This window comes from Pseudorasbora parva, chromosome 18, assembly GCF_024679245.1.
Source record: "Pseudorasbora parva isolate DD20220531a chromosome 18, ASM2467924v1, whole genome shotgun sequence".
In the NCBI taxonomy this organism is placed as follows: Eukaryota; Metazoa; Chordata; class Actinopteri; order Cypriniformes; family Gobionidae; genus Pseudorasbora; species Pseudorasbora parva.
In genome coordinates, this window is record NC_090189.1 from 30,032,593 (window position 1) to 30,054,290 (window position 21,698).

Below are 21,698 nucleotides of genomic sequence, written 5' to 3' on the forward strand. Positions count from 1 at the left end.
AACTACAACAAAAAGAGAGAGAGAAAAACTGTAGTAAAGGGAAAACAATTCACATATTACAGTTAAGTTCAAACCCCATCTCAAAAACTACACGCCCCAGAAATCCACCTCGATTCTGATTGGTTGGCGTCACACCATTGTGCGTTTTTGGCTTCTGTGATTGGTGCACTGCTGTGGTCGTCGAAGAGTCTCTCGATGTTCTCACGCACAATATCAGAAACGAAATGGCTGAAGAAAATGTTGAGCAAACTTCTGGAATTCTTCAGGAAATATTCACTTCGCCTCTGAACATTAGCTTGCTATGTCTTTGTTTGTTCCTGCTGTACAAAATCGTCCGCGGAGACAAGCCTACAGACTTTGGCCCGGTTGAGGAGCCGTTGCCTAAACTAAAGAAAAGAGATTTCACTTTAGCAGAACTGCAAGAGTACGATGGGCTGAAAAACTCAAGAATCCTCATGGCTATCAACGGGAAAGTGTTTGATGTCACCAGAGGGAAGAAGTTCTACGGACCAGGTAACACGCGAATGTCACTAATTCAATCGCAGTACCGCAAACTTAGCTTATGTGATTTTGTGTGGCACACGAATTAACGTTAAGTTACTTTAATTACGCTTAGATATGCGAGTTTTATTTAATTTTAAAAATTACCTATTAAAAACGCAGGCACGCCCCTTTGTCGCACTTTTAAAACGAGGTACAAATGCAAAGTCATAACCCCTAACCTACTGAAAACTCAGGATAATAGAGATGTCACGCAACCGTGTTAAAGTGTAGCTACGTTTACATTGTCCTTCTGATAATGAGGCGCCAGCAGTACTTCTGCGTTTAGTTTTTTGTTCACACTTTTGCAATGCCTAAAACTCTTGGTCATCAGTGAATAATTAACTAAAGTCGGATAAAGGTTGAGTGGATACTTCAGATCCACACTGAGCACAGAATGATGCTTCATTTCAAGGGATAGTTAACCCAAAGTTAACGTTTTGTCATCATTCCCTCACCCTTGTGTTTCTTTCATCTTTTGAACACAAAAGAAGATATTTTTAATAAGGTTGATAACCAGACAGCTGACGGCACCCATTGACTTCCATAGTAGGAAACAAGTACTATTTTCATGACCAGGTTACCAAAACTATATTCAAAATATGTTCTCTTGTGTTCAACAGATGAAAGAAACTCATACAGGTTTGGAACAACAAATTATGACAGAATATATTCATTTATGGGTGAACTATCACTTTAAGTTATTAGATACTACTACTTTTGCGTTCTGAGATATGTTTGTAAAAATCTAATTTGTTGACTTTTAGAGGGCCCTTACGGGGTCTTCGCGGGCAGGGATGCATCCAGAGGACTGGCCACATTCTGTTTGGAGAAGGAGGCCTTGAAAGAAACTCATGATGATCTCTCAGATCTCAATGCTATGCAGCAAGAGAGCCTGAGCGAGTGGGAGACCCAGTTCACACGTGAGTTGAAGGACACTTTGTGTTCCTCCCCCTGATTTTACAGTTGTGCTCTGTGTTGCAATGAGGCAAATGTTGAGTAACTGCTCTTATGTTCCTCCGCAGAGAAATATGATTACGTGGGGAAGCTTCTTAAACCTGGAGAAGAACCGACAGAGTACACAGATGACGAGGAAATCAAGGACAAAAAGAAGGATTAGAATGTGGATCCAAACTGTGCTCTTCCATCTGTTCTTAAATGACCTAGATTTGCAGTCACCCTTGACTTTTTGTCAGAACCTCCATGTAATTTAATGTGACTTTAATGAGCATGTTATATGTTTATAAATAGTTTCATATCACTGTATTCCTAAAACTAATGTAGAATATATGTTATATCTACAGCAAATGTGACTCATAATTGTGTCATTTGAAGATTTCTTGGGTAAACATATATTCTTCATGAATATATGGCTTGCTATAAATATGGGACACATTTTCCCACTCATCTTATTTAGATTGCTGACTCCAGATTTGTATCTAACCAGAGAACATTTAAACCAAATGCATATATAAACATCAAAACATACTCAAATCATTTTAAATGAGCATTCTACTAAAATGTCTAAGTCGAAATCTCATTCAAGGGTGCTTGTCAAACCAGATTAAGACTTAGACTCATACTAAAGAGAGGTTTTGAGAAAACTCCTCTCATGCTAGTCTTATCATCTGCTCGAGAGATTTGTAGATTAGATACACAAACATTCCATGAGATTGCTTTATGAAGACAAGTATTTGCAAAACACCTTTTCTGTGTATGATGTTCATTATTAAATAATATGGTTTATTACCATTGTGCAGTATTGTATTTTTTTTTTTTTTTAGAGCTTTATGTTGGTATATATGCCTGATATGTGTCATTGGCTTGAGCAAAGCATTTGAATGGTTCTAGTTGAACTGTCCCTGTAGCAAGTTAACTCTATAAAACCTATTGTATCGTATTTGATACACAAGTTTCTAAGGCCTCTAAATTATCAAATTGATCAAAACCTGTTGCACATAACTTTCCACATTCCTTCTGTTCTGTCATATATATATAATTGAGTATAAACTACATACATTTGATGATAAAAAGCATTTAATGTCACTTTATTAAGACATTATTGAGTGGTATAGAGTGATAATAACATGGCTATTTTTGTTTTACTTACAGGGATACCTAGCATTGACTTTCATAATATTTTTCTTCTTCTTTCTACTACTTATTACTAAGTCAATGTTACTGTCTGCTTGTTTACCAAAACTGTACAAAATATCAGATTTTGTGTTCAACGGAAGACAGAAACTCATAACATAAGGGTGAGTAAATGATGACAGTATTTAAATTTTTGGGTGAACTATCCTGAGTTCCAGTTTTCTCAATATATAATATTATACAGGTCCTTCTCAAAAAATTAGCATATGTGATAAAAGTTCCTTATTTTCCATACTGTAATGATAAAAATTAAATGAAAACCCAAAATTCCTATCTAAAACAATTAGCATATTTCATCTGACCAATAAAAGAAAAGTGTTCAAAAAATACAAAAAAAGTCAACCTTCAAATAATTATGTTCAGTTATGCACTCAATACTTGGTCGGGAATCCTTTTGCAGAAATGACTGCTTCAATGCCCAGGATGCTTCGATAGCGGCCTTAAGCTCATCCAGAGTGTTGGGTCTTGCGTCTCTCAACTTTCTCTTCACAATATCCCACAGATTCTCTATGGGGATCAGGTCAGGAGAGTTGGCAGGCCAATTGAGCACAGTAATACCATGGTCAGTAAACCATTTACCAGTGGTTTTGGCACTGTGAGCAGGTGCCAGGTCGTGCTGAAAAACCAAATCTTCATCTCCATAACGCTTTTCAGCAGATGGAAGCATGAAGTGCTCCAAAATCTCCTGATAGCGAGCTGCATTGACCCTGCCCTTGATAAAACACATTGGACCAACACCAGCAGCTGACATGGCACCCCAGACCATCACTGACTGTGGGTACTTGACACTGGACTTCAGGCATTTTGGCATTTCCTTCTCCCCAGTCTTCCTCCAGACTCTGGCACCTTGATTTTCGAATGACATGCAAAATTTGCTTTCATCCGAAAAAAGTACTTTGGACCACTGAGCAACAGTCCAGTGCTGCTTCTCTGTAGCCCAAAGTGTCTTGACCTGGGGAATGCAGCACCTGTAGCCCATTTCCTGCACACGCCTGTGCACGGTGGCTCTGGATGTTTCTACTCCAGACTCAGTCCACTGCTTCCGCAGGTCCCCCAAGGTCTGGAATCGGTCCTTCTCCACAATCTTCCTCAGGCCTTCTGGACAGCAGTCAGGTCGGCAGTCTTACCCATGATTGCGGTTTTGAGTAATGAACCAGGCTGGGAGTTTTTAAAAGCCTCAGGAATCTTTTGCAGGTGTTTAGAGTTAATTAGTTGATTCAGATGATTAGTTTAATAGCTCGTTTAGAGAAGCTTTTCATGATATGCTAATTTTTTGAGATATAAAAAATATATGAAAGTTACATTTTTATCATTACATTATGGAAAATAAAGAACTTTTATCACATATGCTAATTTTTTTTAGAAGGACCTGTATATAAGCCATATGCCAAATAAGATAGAAAACAATACACAAACTCTTTTTTTTCTTTCTCTCTCTCTCTATAATTTGGAACAAATTGAGGTATGGGTACAGGGGAGTCACAGTGGGCACGTATTCAAACCCCCATAAATATTTCACTTTTTGTTATATTGCAGCCATTTTATTTGCTAAAATATTTGCCATATATTTGCTAAAAATCATTTACGTTATTTTTTTATTATTATAAATGTACACACAGCACCCCATGTTGACAGAAAAACACAGAATTATTGACATTTTTGCAGATTTATTAAAAAAGAAAAACTGAAATATCACCTTTGCTGTGACACTCATATATTTAAATTTCAGGTGAAATTTTCCATTTCTTCTGATCATCCTTGAGATGGTTCTACATCTTCATTTGAGTCCAGCAGTGTTTGATTATACTGATTGGACTTGATTAGGAAAGCCACACACATACAAGACCTTACAGCTCAGTGCAGAGCAATTAAGAATCATGGGGTCAAAGGAACTGCCTGAAGAGCTCAGAGATAAAATTGTGGCAAAAAACACCTGAATGACTCCAAGCGTCAGAGAAATAAGATTCTCTGGTCTGATGAGACCAAGATAGAACTTTTTGGGCTTAATTCTAAGCAGTATGTGTGAAGAAAAATATCACCTGTCCAATACAGTCCCAACAGTGAAGCATGGTGGTGGCAGCATCATGCTGTGGGGGTGTTTTTCAGCTGCAGGGACAGGACAACTGTTGCAATTGAAGGAAAGATGAATGTGGCCATGTACATGGATATCCTGGACGAAAACCTTCTCCAGAGTGCTCAAGACCTCAGACTGGGCAGAAGTTTCACCTTCAATTACACTAAGCACACTGCTAAAATAACAAAGGAGTGGCTTCACAACAACTCTGTGACACCTGAATGGCCCAGCCAGAGCCCTGACTTAAACCCAATTGAGCGTCTCTGGAGAGAGCTGAAAATGGCTGAAAACTATTACCATCCAACCTAAAAGAACTGGAGAGGATCTGCAAGGAGGAATGGCAGGGATCCCCAAATCCAGGTGTTAAAAACTTTTTGCATCTTTACCAAAAAGACTCATGGCTATATTAGATCAAAAGGGTGCCTCTACTACTAAATACAAAGGGTCTGAATACTTAGGACCATGTGATATTTCAGTTTTTCTTTTTTAATAAATCTGCAAAAATGTCAAAAAAAAAAAAAAAAAAAGAAAGAAATGAACTTCAATGATTTTAGCAAATGGCTGCAATATAACAGAGTGAAAAATTTAAGGGGGTCTGAATATTTTCCGTACCACTGTATCCTAATTTTGGGAGTATGTAAAATAGTCACACTGTTAAAAAAATTACAAGATAGACTTGTATATTTCCTTTAAGAAAGATAATTTAATATCGGACATTTAATATCGGATTATTTCTAGCTAGAGGGAAAAAAAGGTATGTGTCAGAAGTGGGATTCGAACCCACGCCTCCATTCGGAGACCAGAATACCCGTTTATTCGGAAGGGATCAGCCCTTGAGTCTGGCGCCTTAGACCACTCGGCCATCCTGACACGACTGAAAGCCTATTTTGAGAAACCCGATTTTAGAAATGTGCTTTGCATTCTTGTAATCCAAAATTGTATAAGCACAATGCCATGGTAACACTGAATAGCCCACTTACCGTTTAACTTTAACAGTGTAAGGTAAAACAGCAGTGATGGTTTCGTCTTATATACAGACAAAACTTATATAATATAACTTACTTAACACAACACCATATATGAACAACAAACCACATCACTTTAAACTATCAGAGTTTACTTTAATTTGACATTTAAATTTTACGTTAAGTTGAATCTAAAGTTACACACCGCCTCATACTAAATAGCTAGCCATCACCTCGCGTGCATGCGCGCTGGCAAGTCTCGCGCATTCATTTCCGCCCTGCCATTTTGTTTCTGCCATTCACTTCAAGGGTATTAGCACGCTCAGGCAGTTGTCCCGAGAAAAAAACATGTTTCGCTTCGCCAAAGCTGCCCTGAATCTCAGCGGTAAGTTAAATATCTAATTCGAGGATCGATCGTTTTATTTAAGGTTGCAGTAAAAAACTTTCGTTGCCTTATTGGTAAATAGACTGATGTTACTTCCCAGAATGCTAAAGCTAATTTTGATGGGATACATCCTTAGCTCGCCAGGCAGTGCAACGTTATACGCTTTTGCAAACAATTTAAAGTAACGTTATTGTCACCTTGCCTTATGTTTATTTTCATATAGTTGCCATATGTGCGTTTAAAACTGTGTCTCTTATGAATGATCTCTAAATATTGTAGTAAAAATATCGCACAGATTGCAACGATTTGTGTTTTAATTTCAAAATGTTTTCTAACTTATAAAATCTTTCTAACCAATCAAACTGAAAATGTGTGCTCTAAGTGGTTTGTCTATTCGATGTAAGCTTGCACTCCTGAATAAGCTTACAAAAAAGATCAATGGTTGTGTATGAGAAGTCTTTAATAAATTAAGCGACTGAAAGTTGTTGAATGTTGTTCATTAAGGCAATGCATAGCGTGTTAAAGGATGTGTGCACTTTAATTCACCCTTTCTTTACATTAGGTCAAAGTGCCCGTCAGGTGGCTGTGCGACAGAAGTCTGGGATGTCCCCTGAATTTCATGCAAAGTACGGGGCCCCTCTGATGATTGCCGGAGCCACATTTTGCACAGCAGTTTGGGCATATGTAAGTGACTGCAAACTCAAATCTTCTAATTACTTATCTTTTTTCAGTGTTATGTCATTTTGTGCAATGTCTTTGCAGGTGATCACATCAACAGGCATCACATGGAACTTGTCACCCATTGGCAAGGTGCAGCCCAAGGAATGGAAGGAGTGATGAATGCTTTTCCCATTGTGGACCGAATACTCTGGGCTTCTGAATGACATTCTGAACTTTTCCGTTTTGCAAATGGAGACAATTTTCACCTAATCCAATCTTCTTGCTGTCTTGGCATGCCTGTAAAAAATGTAATAAATTAAAGTATAAATCTCAATATTTGTCATCTTGGTTACTTTAATACATGTAGTTTCTCATTTTAAATATTACGTTACCATGACATGTTCTTCCATCAAATGAATGAGGTTTTGCATTTAGGATAAAATTCTAAGCTGTCCATGGAGTGACATAACTCCAATTATAGTTCTGATATTTCAGACATAATTTATAATTTAAAAAAAAAACAAAAAATATTGAATGCACTGATTGGTTTTAATATTATGGAGTGGATTTGCTTCCATAACATGTCTTTTAAAGACAACATCTAAAAGACACATACATGTTTATTATGTTACATTTTATTTATTTGCATCTAGATTTCAATTACAGTATGTATCTTTACAGGTCATTGTTTTATTTCTTCTGCACTGAGCCATACATTTCCACTTGTACTAATTCTAAGTTTTCCAGAGGCATTTTGATCATGTAATTTGGCTGATCTATTTAAACAACAAAAAACGTTGAATGATCATGGATGTTGGAGGTATTCTCTGATTTATTGAGATCTAAAATCCCCTCTTAAAAAGCCCTTAAAATGTCAACAAAAAGAACCCTGGCTTTTTCCAATGTTCAGTTTTCTGTCCTGGAGATGAGTGCATTTTGAATTATAGATTATACTTAATTTACATTAACTATGTCAGAAAACGTGTAATACAAAAAATAGTATTGGTGTGATATCTATTAATTTATTTTGTTTATCATAATCACCTTTGGTGTCTTACCTTAATTCAAGAGGGTAGGGTCTCTAGATAGGGGGCAGCATGTCCTCGGTTAGGCATATTGATTGACAGCAAGTATATCCAATGAGTGCTGGATTTAGAACCGCATGCCTCGATTAGACCCGCCCACACTATGTGCATCAGCATCAAGCTAAGGTCACTCTCTCATTCGGGAACTTACCCAGCACTGCACCACACCAGTTAAGGAGAGTTTTCCTGCAAGTCTACAGCCAGAATGTCTCTGTCAAACAAACTCACTTTGGACAAGGTGGATGTGAAAGGAAAGCGCGTGGTCATGAGGTAAGCGTGAGTTGTCATCGGCACATTCCGTTATATCGCTCAGTAACGATGTATCAACATGTTCGTGATATTCGTTTATTGGCTATGCTTTCTTTTTAAATTTTAAACTTTAATTTCTCGGCATCGCTCAAGGTTATGCGAATGAACAAGTTCAGTCATCGATAACCGGAAGTGTATCTGTCACGCGTCACGTTTTAAAGATTCCCGATACGTGCAGGATGGCAGATCTACCAAAAGCGCGTGCGCATAGTTTAATTTCAGTCGTAACACTTGTTTTAAAATAAAGCCAAATGTTTAAACGCCTGACACAATGTTTCCCCTATAGAGGCTGTAAAATACCTTGGCGAGATGACACCACCCAGCTACAAATGTCAAATGGCCAGGGAGCCTCTGTTACTTTATTTTTGTATCATACCGACAACCAGAACGTTTTCACATTACGTACTTTTTATACGGTCTTTTGAAGTTTAAAAGACCGTATACAATTTGAACGTGTGCTGGAGGGTTACCACTAAGCAAGCGCATTCATTTAGTGGCGTGTTCTTACTCGTTTGTCATACTTGTGTCACTCACGCATGCCAGGACATTTTTAATGTACGTAAATGACGGTTGTTTGTAATTTATTCCGCTAAACGACGTACACACATTCTCAGCAGCTTGACACAAATTACCTTTGGTATTCTGAACACCCACTGTCAAAAGTCCTTTGGCTACACCGTCCAGCCACACTGGCAGACAAACCTGCCCCGCCCACCGTCTGCCGCTTTATTTAACATTTTTTTACCCTTGTATAAATACCCAACTTATATAATAGCACCTTTTGAATAAGTAATTTATAGTAATTTTGACTGCGTCACGATGAGTCGGTGTATATTTCAGCAGTTGCAGCACCTGGTCTTACAACATCCGCTGGATTTAAACTGCTTTAATATTGTCTAATATTATATTAAAAATATTACAGGACAACAGCATCGACATTTATCTACCCTGAATGCATCTCATCTGTCTGCTTGAGGCGGGGGCTTTACTGTGTGACGTAACGTTAAATCATTGTAGTCATGGAGACGTGTGAACGTGCAGCAGTGTGTGTCCTCCTATATGTACTAGGTTTAAGTGTTCATGGATATCACTGTACAATTCCTATATTAATTAAAATAACTTTTTGTAATAGGTATTTTTATTAATTCATTTAGAAGAAATGTTCAAATTTCATCATCATTCAAATGCATCCTGTCTGTAGTTGGTTACTGATTTCAAGTTACATGATAAAAACTGTAGTTAGTAACATAATCCATTGCATTTACACAGTAAAATTAATATAAATATGACTACTTTATGATTACTTTTTACATTTAGATTACTTTTGACCTAATTCATTTATCACATTGATTTGAATAGGATAATCTTGTCATATTAATATAAAATAGATATAGAATTAATTTGAACTTTGATCAAATAGGTTCAGCTAGCAAAAAAAAAAAAAAAAATCCCTGCTCTGCAAATTTGTACATATGAAATTATGTGCATTTGTGAAATGTTTAATGTATTTGAAGGAAAAAGCCTTCCAAGACTGTAATACATTAAAAGCCTCACTGAGTGATAATTTAAATGAATAGTTTACTGCAGTTGTGAGTGTGTAATTCTATAATCAATAGAAAAGTAACTGTAGTCTGATTACAAGTACAAACATAATTTAATTACAAGTGCTTAATATTTAGAATCTGATTACATAATCCAGATTACATGTAATCAGTTACTACCCAGCTCTGTTAATATGCTATATTGTTTATAAAACCCTGCTCTAAAGGGCATCCCATTAGTGAATATATGTGGATAATTTTCACACTGTGCTTATATTTTAAATACATTTTTTGAACCTACTTATTTTTTAATGAGCATTTATGAGCAAAATGAGCATTTTAAACATTCCATTGAACAATTGCATTTTATGTAGCTGTAATAAAAACATTTTTTTTTACTTTCTCCAATAGGGTTGACTTCAATGTCCCTATGAAAGACAAGGCGATAACAAATAACCAGAGGTGAGATGGATATTGCTGATATACTAATATTGTATATAATCATTCAATAGTATTTTAAATGTGGGTTTAGTTTGAGCAACTATTTAAGACAAAAATACCAATTTGTGATTTAAAATGTTATTTTTTTTTAATGATCATATATTGTATATAGACCTGACTCCCAGTTGAAAAAGAGCCTTGTGCTACAGTGTTTGCAACTAATATTATATATGCTTTCTTCAGAATCAAGGCTGCAGTCCCATCAATTCAGCACTGTTTAGATAATGGTGCAAAAGCTGTAGTCCTGATGAGCCACTTAGGCCGGCCTGATGGAGTACCCATGCCAGACAAGTACTCTCTGGAGCCTGTGGCTGCAGAACTCAAGAACCTGCTGGGAAAGTAGGAGAGCTCAATATAAACTTCTTAACCTACACATATATTACACCATCAGTTAGAGATAATATAAACCTTCACGATACATTTGTTTAACAGCAGTGATGTATAGTTTTACTGTGTAAACATTAGAAATGTATGGTTGAAAAGCATCCTCACGATGACACTTTAAAGGTGGGGTAAGTGCTATCTGGTAACCGCTGTTGACATTTCAAATCACCAAAACAAACACGTCCCTATTTTGATAGCACCGCCCCACACATATATAAACCCAGAGGCATCAACGGCTATGGCAGAACCTCTGTGTATCTAATCCAGGTCGAATATTCAATGAAAAGGTCATCCTGAATCATCGCTGAAGTGAGCCACAGTACGATTGCAAATGGACTAACAAGCGAACATGACACGAGCATAGTCAAGCAGCATATATTAGGCTAGTACTCGGTTAATGTCCGTCATGTGTGACTCGTGTGTTTTGAATAATGACGTGCACAGAGAGAGTGTGAGCACTCTTCTCACCATCAGTAGTAGACTTACCTGATGATTGGCTACAAGTTTGTTATTCCACTCGGCCCGTGTTCTTTTTCTAAAATGGTTTTGAAATAACACTTATCCCACCTTTAATAGCAGTGCATACTTAAACGGTTAGTTTACCCAAAAATGAAATTTCTTTCATTATTGGCTCACCCCAATGTTGTTCCACACCCTTAAGACCTCCGTTCATCCTCAGAACACAGTTTAAGATATTTTTGATTTAGTCCAAGGGCTTTCTGTCCTTTGAATGTAAGTGTATGCCCACTTGCTGTATATGTCCAGAAGGTAATGAAAACATCAGTTGGTTAGTCAGACTCTTTTGAAGCCTCAAATACATTTTGATTCAAACATAACAAAAACTATGACTTTATTCAACATTGTCTTCTCTTCCGTGTTTCTCAAATAAAGATTCAAACGGTCATGAATCAGCAGATTGATTTGTGATTCGTATGGCCAATGTCACGTGATTCACATGATTCATGACCGTTTGAATCTTTATTTGAGGAACACGGAAGAGAAGACAATGTTGAATAAAGTCATAGTTTTTGTTATTTTTGGACCAAAATGTAGTGTCGACACTTCAAAAGAGTGTAACTAACCAACTGATGTCACATATGGACTACTTTGGTAATGTTTTCATTACCTTCTGGACCTGGACAGAAAGTGGTCATAGACTTAGATTCAAAGGACAGAAAGCCCTCGGGACTAAATCTAAAATATCTTAAACTGTGTTCCGAGGATGATCAGAGATCTTATGGGTGTGGAACGACATTGGGGTGAGTCATTAATTAAATAAATTTTATTTTTGGGTGAACTAACCCTTTAATGCAGTTTAGTGCTTCGCCACCAACCTTGCTGTTTAATTTGCCTCTGAAGAGATGTTCAGTTCCTAAAGGACTGTGTGGGTCCAGATGTGGAGACAGCCTGTGCAGACCCACCTGCTGGTTCTGTCATTCTGCTGGAGAACCTGCGTTTCCATGTGGCCGAGGAGGGCAAGGGCAAAGATGCATCAGGGAACAAGGTCAGTGCACTGTACGTCAGTGACTATGCAGGTAAAAAGTGCTTGGTCATCTTGGGCCCTGTTTACACCTGGTATTAAAGGGATTGTTCACCCCAAAATGAAAATGTGATATTTATCTGCTTACCCCCAGTGCACCCAGGAGATCGGTAGGTGTCTTTGTTTCTTCAGTAGAACAAAAATGTAAGATTTTTAAAGGGTTACTTCAGTGATTAGCATATGGCTTTGTTCAGTAGAAACCCTGGAGTATATTTAAATGATTGTGCCCCCCCCTATTTCCCCCTGAGACAAGAGATTTATTTCTGTAAAAATTCCTCCGATAACGCAAATTGACGATATTTGTGTCATCTGAGTAATTTTTGGCCAAAGACTACAGCCAGCAGAGGGAGCCGTTTCCACGTTTTCAACCTGTGCATGGGGGGGTGGGAGATCACACTCACAGCTTAGCTCGCAGCTGCAGGCATTCATGTAAATGGAGCTATGCTGAGCAATGTTATTGTTTTAACTTCTCAAATTAATTTCTAAGCTTCCAAAGGCATGAACTAAAAGCACCAGACTGAACACGCGTTTTGAATGTAAGTTATGCCGTGAGCGCGGACGCATTTACCTCATTCAGCTCATTCATGGCGGTAAATACAATCTGACTCCTGCAGCGTTTGTGCCATGACACTCACGTGGCAACTCACTCATTATATTGAACAGATACGTTCAGTATTTAACTGTAGTGTCTTCTCCAACTCAGTCACAGTAATCCAGTAGCAGTGTCTTTGGGAATGGCCTCACAGGGCATCGACGCATTCTTGGAATTGTAGTCTTTCATCCTCATGAGACGACAATTCATTTTCTGTCTTTTCTCAGTCTAGAAGGCACCAAATTCAAAAATAATTTCACATTTCTACTACATTGATGACCCTGTGTGTGTGTGTGTGTGTGTGTGTGTGTGTGTGTGTGTGTGTGTGTGTGTGTGTGTATATATATATATATAATATTATGTAGATGCATCATTCGGCTGTTCCGCGCAGGCACTAATGAGGTATATACATATATATATACACTAGATGAGATTTGTCTGAATATGAGGTAAAAATAAATAAATACTGTTCGGTTTCTCACAGAAACCGATCGGTTTGTGTCTTAAGAGCAGCAAATTTGTCGTCACGAGCAGCAGGGTTTTTGTGCATTATGACTGGCAGACTGCAACAGTTGGAATTAAATAATCTTCATTTGTGTTCTACTGAAGAAAGACACCTACATTTTGGATGCACTCTGTCACATCACATTTTCATTTTTCGGTGAACTATCCCTTTAAGATGCGTTTTGGTCGATCGGCTCGCAAGTGGATGGTGTTACGAGGTTTAAAACGTTTTGAGCTTAACCACTTAAACCACTTCCAGATGTAGTTTAAAACGCATTCGACCGGATTGCTTTCGTAGTGTAAACGCTCATGTGTTCGAACAGCCACAAAAGACTGTCTGCCCACTGACCTGCATAAACATTATGGGAAGAGCGCTAGCCAGACAGGATTTAAATTTTGTCAGCTGAAGATCCAAGTTTGGTTTGAAGATAAAAAACATGCCTAAAACAATGTTCTCTCACCATTTCTAACACGCACTCAGAGCAGAAGCTGCTGCCCTCTGTGTGTTTTTCCATTGTCTCCAGTCACGTTCATATGTAAATTGCGTTCGATTATTTCGTCCATTACATCGAAAGATCTAAAAAGGCCTAAACATTTACCTGCACTTAGACCCTCCCCTTGGAAAAAATCAGGACAGAAGTGGTTGAAAGTGCTCAAAAGAGACAGATTAAATAATAGCACAAAATAATGGCACTTTTGGTGGTGGTAAATAATGGCACAAAACACCAGAAAATTGACGAGTGCAAAAACCTTAGTAAATCGCCTTGCGTGATTCGTTTAAATACATTCCTAATATCAGTATATATGAGTTGGATGATGATTTTGTATTTAGCTGATAATGCATTTAAAGAACTTGCATAAAAACATTTTTACTCAAATACTAGTAAAATCTATAATAAATGTGTTAAATAATGTCCTTAGTCTTTCCTTCCTGTGATGGTGCAGCCCAGAGAGAAGCCACATAAGAAATGCATATTTATATATACATATTTTGAAATGTCTGATTTACCACTTGCAGCTGCTTATTCAAAAAGATGAGGGAGATAAATGACACTTAAAACCATCTACAACATATTACAGTGTAAACAATGTCATAATTTATCAACCGTAAATTACAATCAATTCCTCGGCATAAATGTGTGGTATTCATTGATTTACCATCTGAAACCACAAACCTGTAGAATGTGCAACAGCAGCGATTTAGCCAAATTTAAGACCTCTTAAAATGACATTTGTTGTAACATTTAAAATATTTAAGACTTTTTATGGACCCTCGGGAACCCTGTCTTATACAGTTGGATCTTTGGAATGAAATGTGGCACAATTAAAGAAATTAAATGAGATGATGGACATGAGATCTATATACATTACATATATAGTACATATATATAATATACACACAGTAAAATAAGCCCTCTGTAATAAGGCTTGTTTCACAAATCATTTACCAAATCATTCTGTTTTGGCTCAAGAAACTAATAATTGGCTTTTATCACTGTGTCAAAGAATTTATCTACAAAGCGCAAGCTGCTACTGTTAAGGGCCATCGCTGGCTGTGTGTTCATGCAGAGATACTGTACACAGCTGACCTATTGACATTTGTAGGAAGGCCATGTGTGATCATGTGTCTTTTCTGATACTTGGAGCCCTGGCTGGAATGCATGCAGGGAAGGGGAGCAGAAAAAAGAGGGGGATGAGTAGAGGCAAAAGAAAGAGACTGGGAAAGTGCCATGTACTTTGCTGGCAAGCAGCTTCAGTGAACTGCAGCGTGGCATTTTCTGCGCATCTGTGTAACCTTTCATTCACAGTAGTTCAGAAGTCATGAACTTTGAGTGCATTTGGATAGCAGTAATGTGATCATAACCGCATATATTGTTGGTCTTGATCCAGGGGTCTGATTGTAACTGGGTTTAAAATATTTTCTCCAGTTTACTCCGCAAACACAACTGTATGTGCACTATTTTTTGGTTTACACATTGGATTACACATATCTCAGAAAAGCAGTGTTGCCAGATTGGGTGGATGATTTGCAGTGCAGAAGCTTTCCAAAACCGGCTCATTACAAAAAAACAAAACTTCCAGAATAATGTGAGAAAATGCCCTTTATCAACCTTTGTTGACATGGCAATACAATGCTATCTCTTTAAAACAAAATAATGATGACAAAATAAAATGATAACATTGAATCAGTTTCCTAGGGACTGGACTAGAGGCTGTTCACACAAATATTTGGTGCGAATAAATCTTTTTATTTAAATAAAAAGTTGTTAATGAGTGTTCAGACCATCAGAAACATTTGTATACTGTTTTTATTTTTTATAAAGATCTTTTCTATTTTAAAAGGCTTCTCTAATACACACACCAACAAGATTTGCACTTTTGGTCACAGTCAGAGGCACTGTTGTTACATAAAGCTACGACTTGGTGACGCTCAGGAACAGATGCTTTTTAAAAAAAGTTGGCGACAGTTTTTTTTTTAAAAGTTGGCGACAGTGAATCGAAGAGAAAGAATCTGTAACCTGCTGTTTTGTATTTGTACAAAATCAAAAGGTTTTAAAACACAAATACTTTTTGACTTCCTTCAGAAATGGCTAGTTGTACAGGGCTGCTTTGTGCACTGAGGTAACCAAGGTATTTCTTCTGATTTATAAGTGCCACCCACTGTCAGAGAGTGAATTTACGTTTTCATTCCGCCCGTCTGTTGTTTTATTTTTCTGCGTTGATCCTAACAATCTAATCCCAGGTGCAAATCGGAATTTTTGTGCTGCACTTTCATGTTGTTTGAGGTGCAGATATTACGCGGTTCATCTTTAGTGTGTTTTTGAATTATTTTTTTTATAATTCTTCAGGTGGCGTCATATGACTTAAATGATTTTGATTCATTTTTTCAGACCAAAGCAAGTCAGGCGGAAATCGACTCTTTCCGAGCATCCCTGTCCAAGCTGGGTGACGTTTACGTCAACGATGCCTTTGGAACTGCGCACAGAGCTCATAGGTACTCGATTACACAAAACGGCGATAGAAAAATAAAATATAAAAATAGTCCATGTTGAGTTTGGTCTGTAAAATATTGTTATCATATCAAGATGTCATGACAATATTTCAAGACTAATTTGTAATGTTTCACTCTAGCTCCATGGTTGGAGTGAATCTCCCTCAGAAGGCAGCTGGTTTTCTGATGAAGAAGGAGCTGGACTACTTTGCCATGGCCCTTGAGAAACCACAGAGGCCTTTCCTGGCCATTCTTGGGGGGTGAGTTTTATTAACAGAGTACTCTGATAGCTTATTTTAGTTCTGAATAGTGTCTTGCCTAAGGAGGATCATTTTAACCAAGTTTAGTGATTAAAAACATAGAAAGACCTTGCTTTGGACCTGTAAGGTCTTGTTCATGATCTTAGGAAAGGCTTTTACAAAGTGTACTAACCTGAATTAAAGAATATTGGGCTATACTTGACAGTTTTTTTGTCTATACATGAGAGCTTTTTTATCTTCTCTCCATTAAAGAACTCTTCAGAAAGCAACAGTGACAGTCCAGGAATAGTTGTGTTTATCCTCTTATGCAACAGGAGGATGTGTGACAATATCCTTCTTGCTCTACGGTTCTTTAAGCCTCTCATATCTGGCTGTAGAAAGAATTCTATACATTTAAACATTTTGTAGATTTATTCTTTTTTCATAGTTTTATAACCTGTTGGTGAACTGGTGAAACCATTGTGCAGGATGCAATGATAGGAAGTAAAGCAGTGACCACTACAGAGTGTTCTTGTGGAAACAGACGGTTTAATACAAATTACTTGCAAAAGTCTGGCCATTGCGAACATATTATGTACTTGTATGTATTTTTTCCCCTAAAAGCATCCGCCCCTGCACATTCATTGGTTGTCACTCATTTCCACTGGTGACTTAAGCAGTTCATGTCTGGAGTTTGTCCCAAATAACAAAGTTCACTCTGGGAATTGGCTCACTGATAAGTTGTACTGCAATGCACAATATCCTTAAGATTTGTCTCCTAATTAGACAGTTGTAGGGTACTTCCTGTAATTTGTCAGAGGCGGAAGTTTCTCAGTTTCATCCCAATAAGATTTTAATTTTTTTTAAAATGAATATTTTCATTGAAAAGACTGTTTTATTGATTTTTGCTTTAATCGGACAGGGCCAAGGTCAAAGATAAGATTCAGCTGATCAACAACATGTTGGACCAGGTGAATGAGATGATCATTGGTGGAGGAATGGCCTTTACCTTCCTCAAGGTTCTGAAAAACATGGAGGTGAGTGGCCTGACGCTTCTTTCACAGTGCAAACCAAAGTGGTGTTCTGTGTTCGTTTTATCAAATGTATCTATTCTTTTTTTATTGAAAAATTGATCAAAATCACCACTGCAAATTTTAAATTGCAATGGCTACCGGAATGCCCTGAAAATGAGCTAAATTGGGGTTATTTACTTATCCATAAACGTATCTGAGTATGTCACAACCTGATTTTTGGAATATTTTTTTTCTCTTGTTGTGCTCAGATCGGCACTTCCTTGTATGATGAAGAGGGTGCCAAAATTGTGAAAGACCTCATGGCTAAAGCCGAGAAGAACGGCGTGAAGATCGCACTTCCTGTTGACTTCGTCACTGCAGACAAGTTTGACGAGAAGGCGGCAACAGGGACTGCATCAGTAGCAGATGGTATTCCAGCTGGCTGGATGGTAAGGCAGACCGTTTAGATCAGTGTCCCTCACACTCGCCCCTGAAGGGCCTCTGACTTGCAGAGTTTAGCTCCAACCCAGATCAAACTCGCCTACCTGTGATTTTTCTAGTGATCCAGAAGACCTTGATTAGCTTGATTAGTGTTTGATCAGGGTTAGAGGTAAACTCTGCAGGACAGTGGACCTCCGGGACAGAGTTCGAGGAACCCTTGTTTAGAGCTATAAAATCTTGTCCTTTTCCAGTAAGTGAGAGGGAAGCAGTTCTCAAAAGAAACCCTTCTGGTTATCTTTCCATCCAGGGTCTCGACTGTGGACCTGAGAGCTCAAAGCTTTATGCGGAGGCTGTAGCCAGAGCCAAGCAGATTGTGTGGAATGGACCTGTTGGTGTGTTCGAGTGGGACAACTTCTCTCGTGGAACCAAGAACTTGATGGACAAAGTTGTGGAAGCGACCAAAAATGGCTGTATCACCATTATTGGTGAGAATTTTGTTTAATTTTCCATTCAAATCGCTTGCTCTTGCCTGAAATACATGTAATGGCACACGTCTAATAGACTAGTGGTTGACTGATATATTTTCAAGGCTGTTTATTTGGCAGTTTTTAATGACAGAATAAGTACCATTAGCTGAAAAGTTTCTCTGTTTGGTTAATAAGGCTTTTTGAAAGTGAGGTGTAAACCAGTATGATGTCCCATACTCAGAATTAGTGCTGCATTTTCACCCATCCTAGTGTATACACACAGCGGTGAGTATTGGCAGCCATTGACAGTGGTACCTCAGTTGTGGATGATGTTCATTCACCCCCACCATATTTCCTGCCAGTTCTGAGACTCGAACCCACAACCTTCTGGTTACAAGTCCAACTCTCCAAGCATTAGGCCACAACTGCCCCCATAGTTGTTCGACTTGGGACTTGATCCCACAATTTCTGGGTCAAAAATGAATACATTTACATTCAGAAATGATGCATGTGCTATTTACTTTAAATCTTTAAATTAAATAGTGTGACGTCATAGGCCTATATCGGCCACCCTGCTATCTAATCGCTTCGGCCATTAAAAAGCTTATAATAAACTTCTAATTGACATCTTTTGTTTCTTTTAATTTCAGGTGGGGGAGACACCGCAACCTGCTGTGCCAAGTGGGACACAGAAGACAAGGTCAGTCATGTGAGCACAGGAGGCGGAGCCAGTCTGGAGCTGCTCGAGGGAAAAGTGTTGCCTGGTGTTGATGCCCTCAGCAACGTATAAGCACTCCGAAGCTCTTCAGCCAGAGGTTGGGTGCTCATCTCCAGAGAAGCTGTCATCCTTATTCTTTCAGCGTTTGTTCAGCATTCTATAACCCATCAGGGATGCAACTACTCCGCTCTCTATGGACAGCTTACAGTATGCTGTGCTCGACTCCCTGACCTGGGCTGAGTTTCTCAAAAGCATTGTGAGCTAAGCGGATCTTCGAGACCATTGGTTGCAATGGTTCTACAATCAAATTAGGATAATGATGCTTTTTGGAAACGCAGCTCTGCTCACTCGTACACATCCATTTTTTTTTTTTTTGTTCCATCAAGGGTTTCTCATTCAAAATATTTCCATCTGTTATGAGCAAAAGGTTGATATCCGCAGTAAAGACAGTTCCTGTTATGATTATTTTACCTGCTTAAGTATTGTGTGTCGTGTTGTAGTCTGAATGTGTGCATTCAATGTAAACCATTGTGTGTTGTAATTCTAGAGTTTATATTTGATATCTGTTGCCTCCCCACAGATGTTGAGGACCTGTAATAATGTAGACACTTTCCTCCCAATATTGCACTTGTCATCCTAGACCTGCAGTTTATGAGATAGATGTTCCGCACTGGAATTATTATAATGGGCTAATGTTAGACCCAGGTGACCTGTCATGGAAAAAGAATGAGCGATAATAATAAAAAAAAAGCAAAACTTTTTTTGCCTTGAGTCTTTTTTTTTTGTGTGGTCTCTGCACACAATGTACTATTATAATAAATCTCATCTCCAAGTGTGTGTGTGTGTGTGTGTGTATCCATACTTTACCTGCATGCATAGTGTGTCACATACTCCCTTATGAGTAAGTTTTTTTTTTTTTTTTTTTAGTAAACCAGAAACACTGATAAATATTACTTAATGTTGTTTTTTTAGGCTTGTCATAAGATGAGCTGATGAAGGTTGTGAAACTAGACCTTGTGCCCAATCCTGTTCCTAGAGATCTACTTTCCTGCAATTGTTAGCTCCAACCCTGATTACATACTACTGAGCTGCTAATTACAGAGTTTGTACAAGTGTAAGAGTAAGTACATAGTGTTGGAAGTACTTGAATTTGATATTTAGGTACCGGCAAACCCTTGAAAAGAGCCATGTTTACAAGTAATTGAAAAGTGTCATTTTGATATGGACATTGAGTTATTTTACATGGCTATGAGTGTGATTGTTGCTTATACAGGAAGTGCAGTATTATTAGGCAAATTAGTATTTTGACCACATCATCCTCGTTATGCATGTTGTCTTACTCCAAGCTGTATAGGCTGGAAAGCCTACTACCAATTAAGCATATTAGGTGATGTGCCTCTCTGTAATGAGAAGGGGTGTGGTCTAATGACATCAACACCCTATATCAGGTGTGCATAATTATTAGGCAACTTCCTTTCCTTTGGCAAAATGGGTCAAAAGAAGGACTTGACAGGCTCAGAAAAGTCAAAAATAGTGAGATATATTGCAGAGGGATTCCGCAGTCTTAAAATAGCCAAGCTTCTGAAGCGTGATCATCGAACAATCAAGCGTTTCATTCAAAATAGTCAACAGGGTCGCAAGAAGTGTGTGGAAAAACCAAGGCGCAAAATAACTGCCCGTGAACTGAGAAAAGTCAAGCGTGCAGCTGCCAAGATGCCACTTGCATCACCAGTTTGGCCGTATTTCAGAGCTGCAACATCACTGGAGTGCCCAAAAGCACAAGGTGTGCAATACTCAGAGACATGGCCACGGTAAGAAAGGCAGAAAGTTGACCACCACTGAACAAGACACACAAGCTGAAACGTCAAGACTGGGTCAAGAAATATCTCAAGACTTATTTTTCTAAGGTTTTATGGACTGATGAAATGAGAGTGAGTCTTGATGGGCCAGATGGATGGGCCCGTGGCTGGATTGGTAAAGGGCAGAGAGCTCCAGTCCGACTCAGACGCCAGCAAGGTGGAGGTGGAGTACTGGTTTGGGCTGGTATCCTCAAAGATGAGCTTGTGGGGCCTTTTCGGGTTGAGGATGGAGTCAAGCTCAACTCCCAGTCCTACTGCCCGTTTCTGGAAGACACCTTCTTCAAGCAGTGGTACAGGAAGAAGTCTGCATCCTTCAAGAAAAACATGATTTTCATGCAGGACAATGCTCCATCACACGCGTCCAAGTACTCCACAGCGTGGCTGGCAAGAAAGGGTATAAAAGAAGAAAATCTAATGATATGGCCTCCTTGTTCACCTGATCTGAACCCCATTGAGAACCTGTGGTCCATCATCAAATGTGCGATTTACAAGGAGGGAAAACAGTACACCTCTCTGAACAGTGTCTGGGAGGCTGTGGTTGCTGCTGCACGCAATGTTGATGGTGAACAGATCAAAACACTGACAGAATCCATGGATGGCAGGCTTTTGAGTGTCCTTGCAAAGAAAGGTGGCTATATTGGTCACTGATTTGTTTTTGTTTGGTTTTTGAATGTCAGAAATGTATATTTGTTAATGTTGAGATGTTATATTGGTTTCACTGGTAAAAATAAATAA

The 21,698-nt window shown here is 38.4% G+C and overlaps 3 protein-coding genes and 1 non-coding gene across 4 annotated transcripts; 3 read left to right on the forward strand and 1 right to left on the reverse strand.

The window, feature by feature from the left end:
- The first annotated feature begins 165 nt into the window (after positions 1-165).
- pgrmc1 (progesterone receptor membrane component 1) lies at positions 166-2,292 on the forward strand. The gene is made up of 3 exons (XM_067422868.1): positions 166-513; positions 1,308-1,463; positions 1,566-2,292. Exons 1-3 carry the CDS (start codon positions 225-227, stop codon positions 1,658-1,660), a joined length of 540 nt encoding a protein of 179 aa, XP_067278969.1. The 5' UTR covers positions 166-224; the 3' UTR covers positions 1,661-2,292.
- A 3,235-nt stretch (positions 2,293-5,527) lies between these two features.
- trnal-caa (transfer RNA leucine (anticodon CAA)) lies at positions 5,528-5,638 on the reverse strand. Its single transcript has 2 exons — positions 5,601-5,638; positions 5,528-5,573 (listed from the first exon to the last, which is right to left on the reverse strand). It is a non-coding gene; the product is annotated as a tRNA-Leu (tRNA).
- A 327-nt stretch (positions 5,639-5,965) lies between these two features.
- Positions 5,966-7,112, forward strand: cox7b (cytochrome c oxidase subunit 7B). Its single transcript, XM_067423436.1, has 3 exons — positions 5,966-6,118; positions 6,681-6,802; positions 6,881-7,112. The coding sequence occupies exons 1-3, from the start codon at positions 6,082-6,084 to the stop codon at positions 6,953-6,955; spliced, it is 234 nt and encodes a 77-aa protein (XP_067279537.1). The 5' UTR covers positions 5,966-6,081; the 3' UTR covers positions 6,956-7,112.
- Positions 7,113-7,974: 862 nt separating this feature from the next.
- Positions 7,975-19,865, forward strand: pgk1 (phosphoglycerate kinase 1). Its single transcript, XM_067423153.1, has 10 exons — positions 7,975-8,133; positions 10,125-10,175; positions 10,398-10,553; positions 11,958-12,102; positions 16,126-16,229; positions 16,367-16,486; positions 17,388-17,502; positions 17,748-17,927; positions 18,227-18,404; positions 19,037-19,865. The coding sequence occupies exons 1-10, from the start codon at positions 8,069-8,071 to the stop codon at positions 19,174-19,176; spliced, it is 1,254 nt and encodes a 417-aa protein (XP_067279254.1). The 5' UTR covers positions 7,975-8,068; the 3' UTR covers positions 19,177-19,865.
- Positions 19,866-21,698: the final 1,833 nt, after the last annotated feature.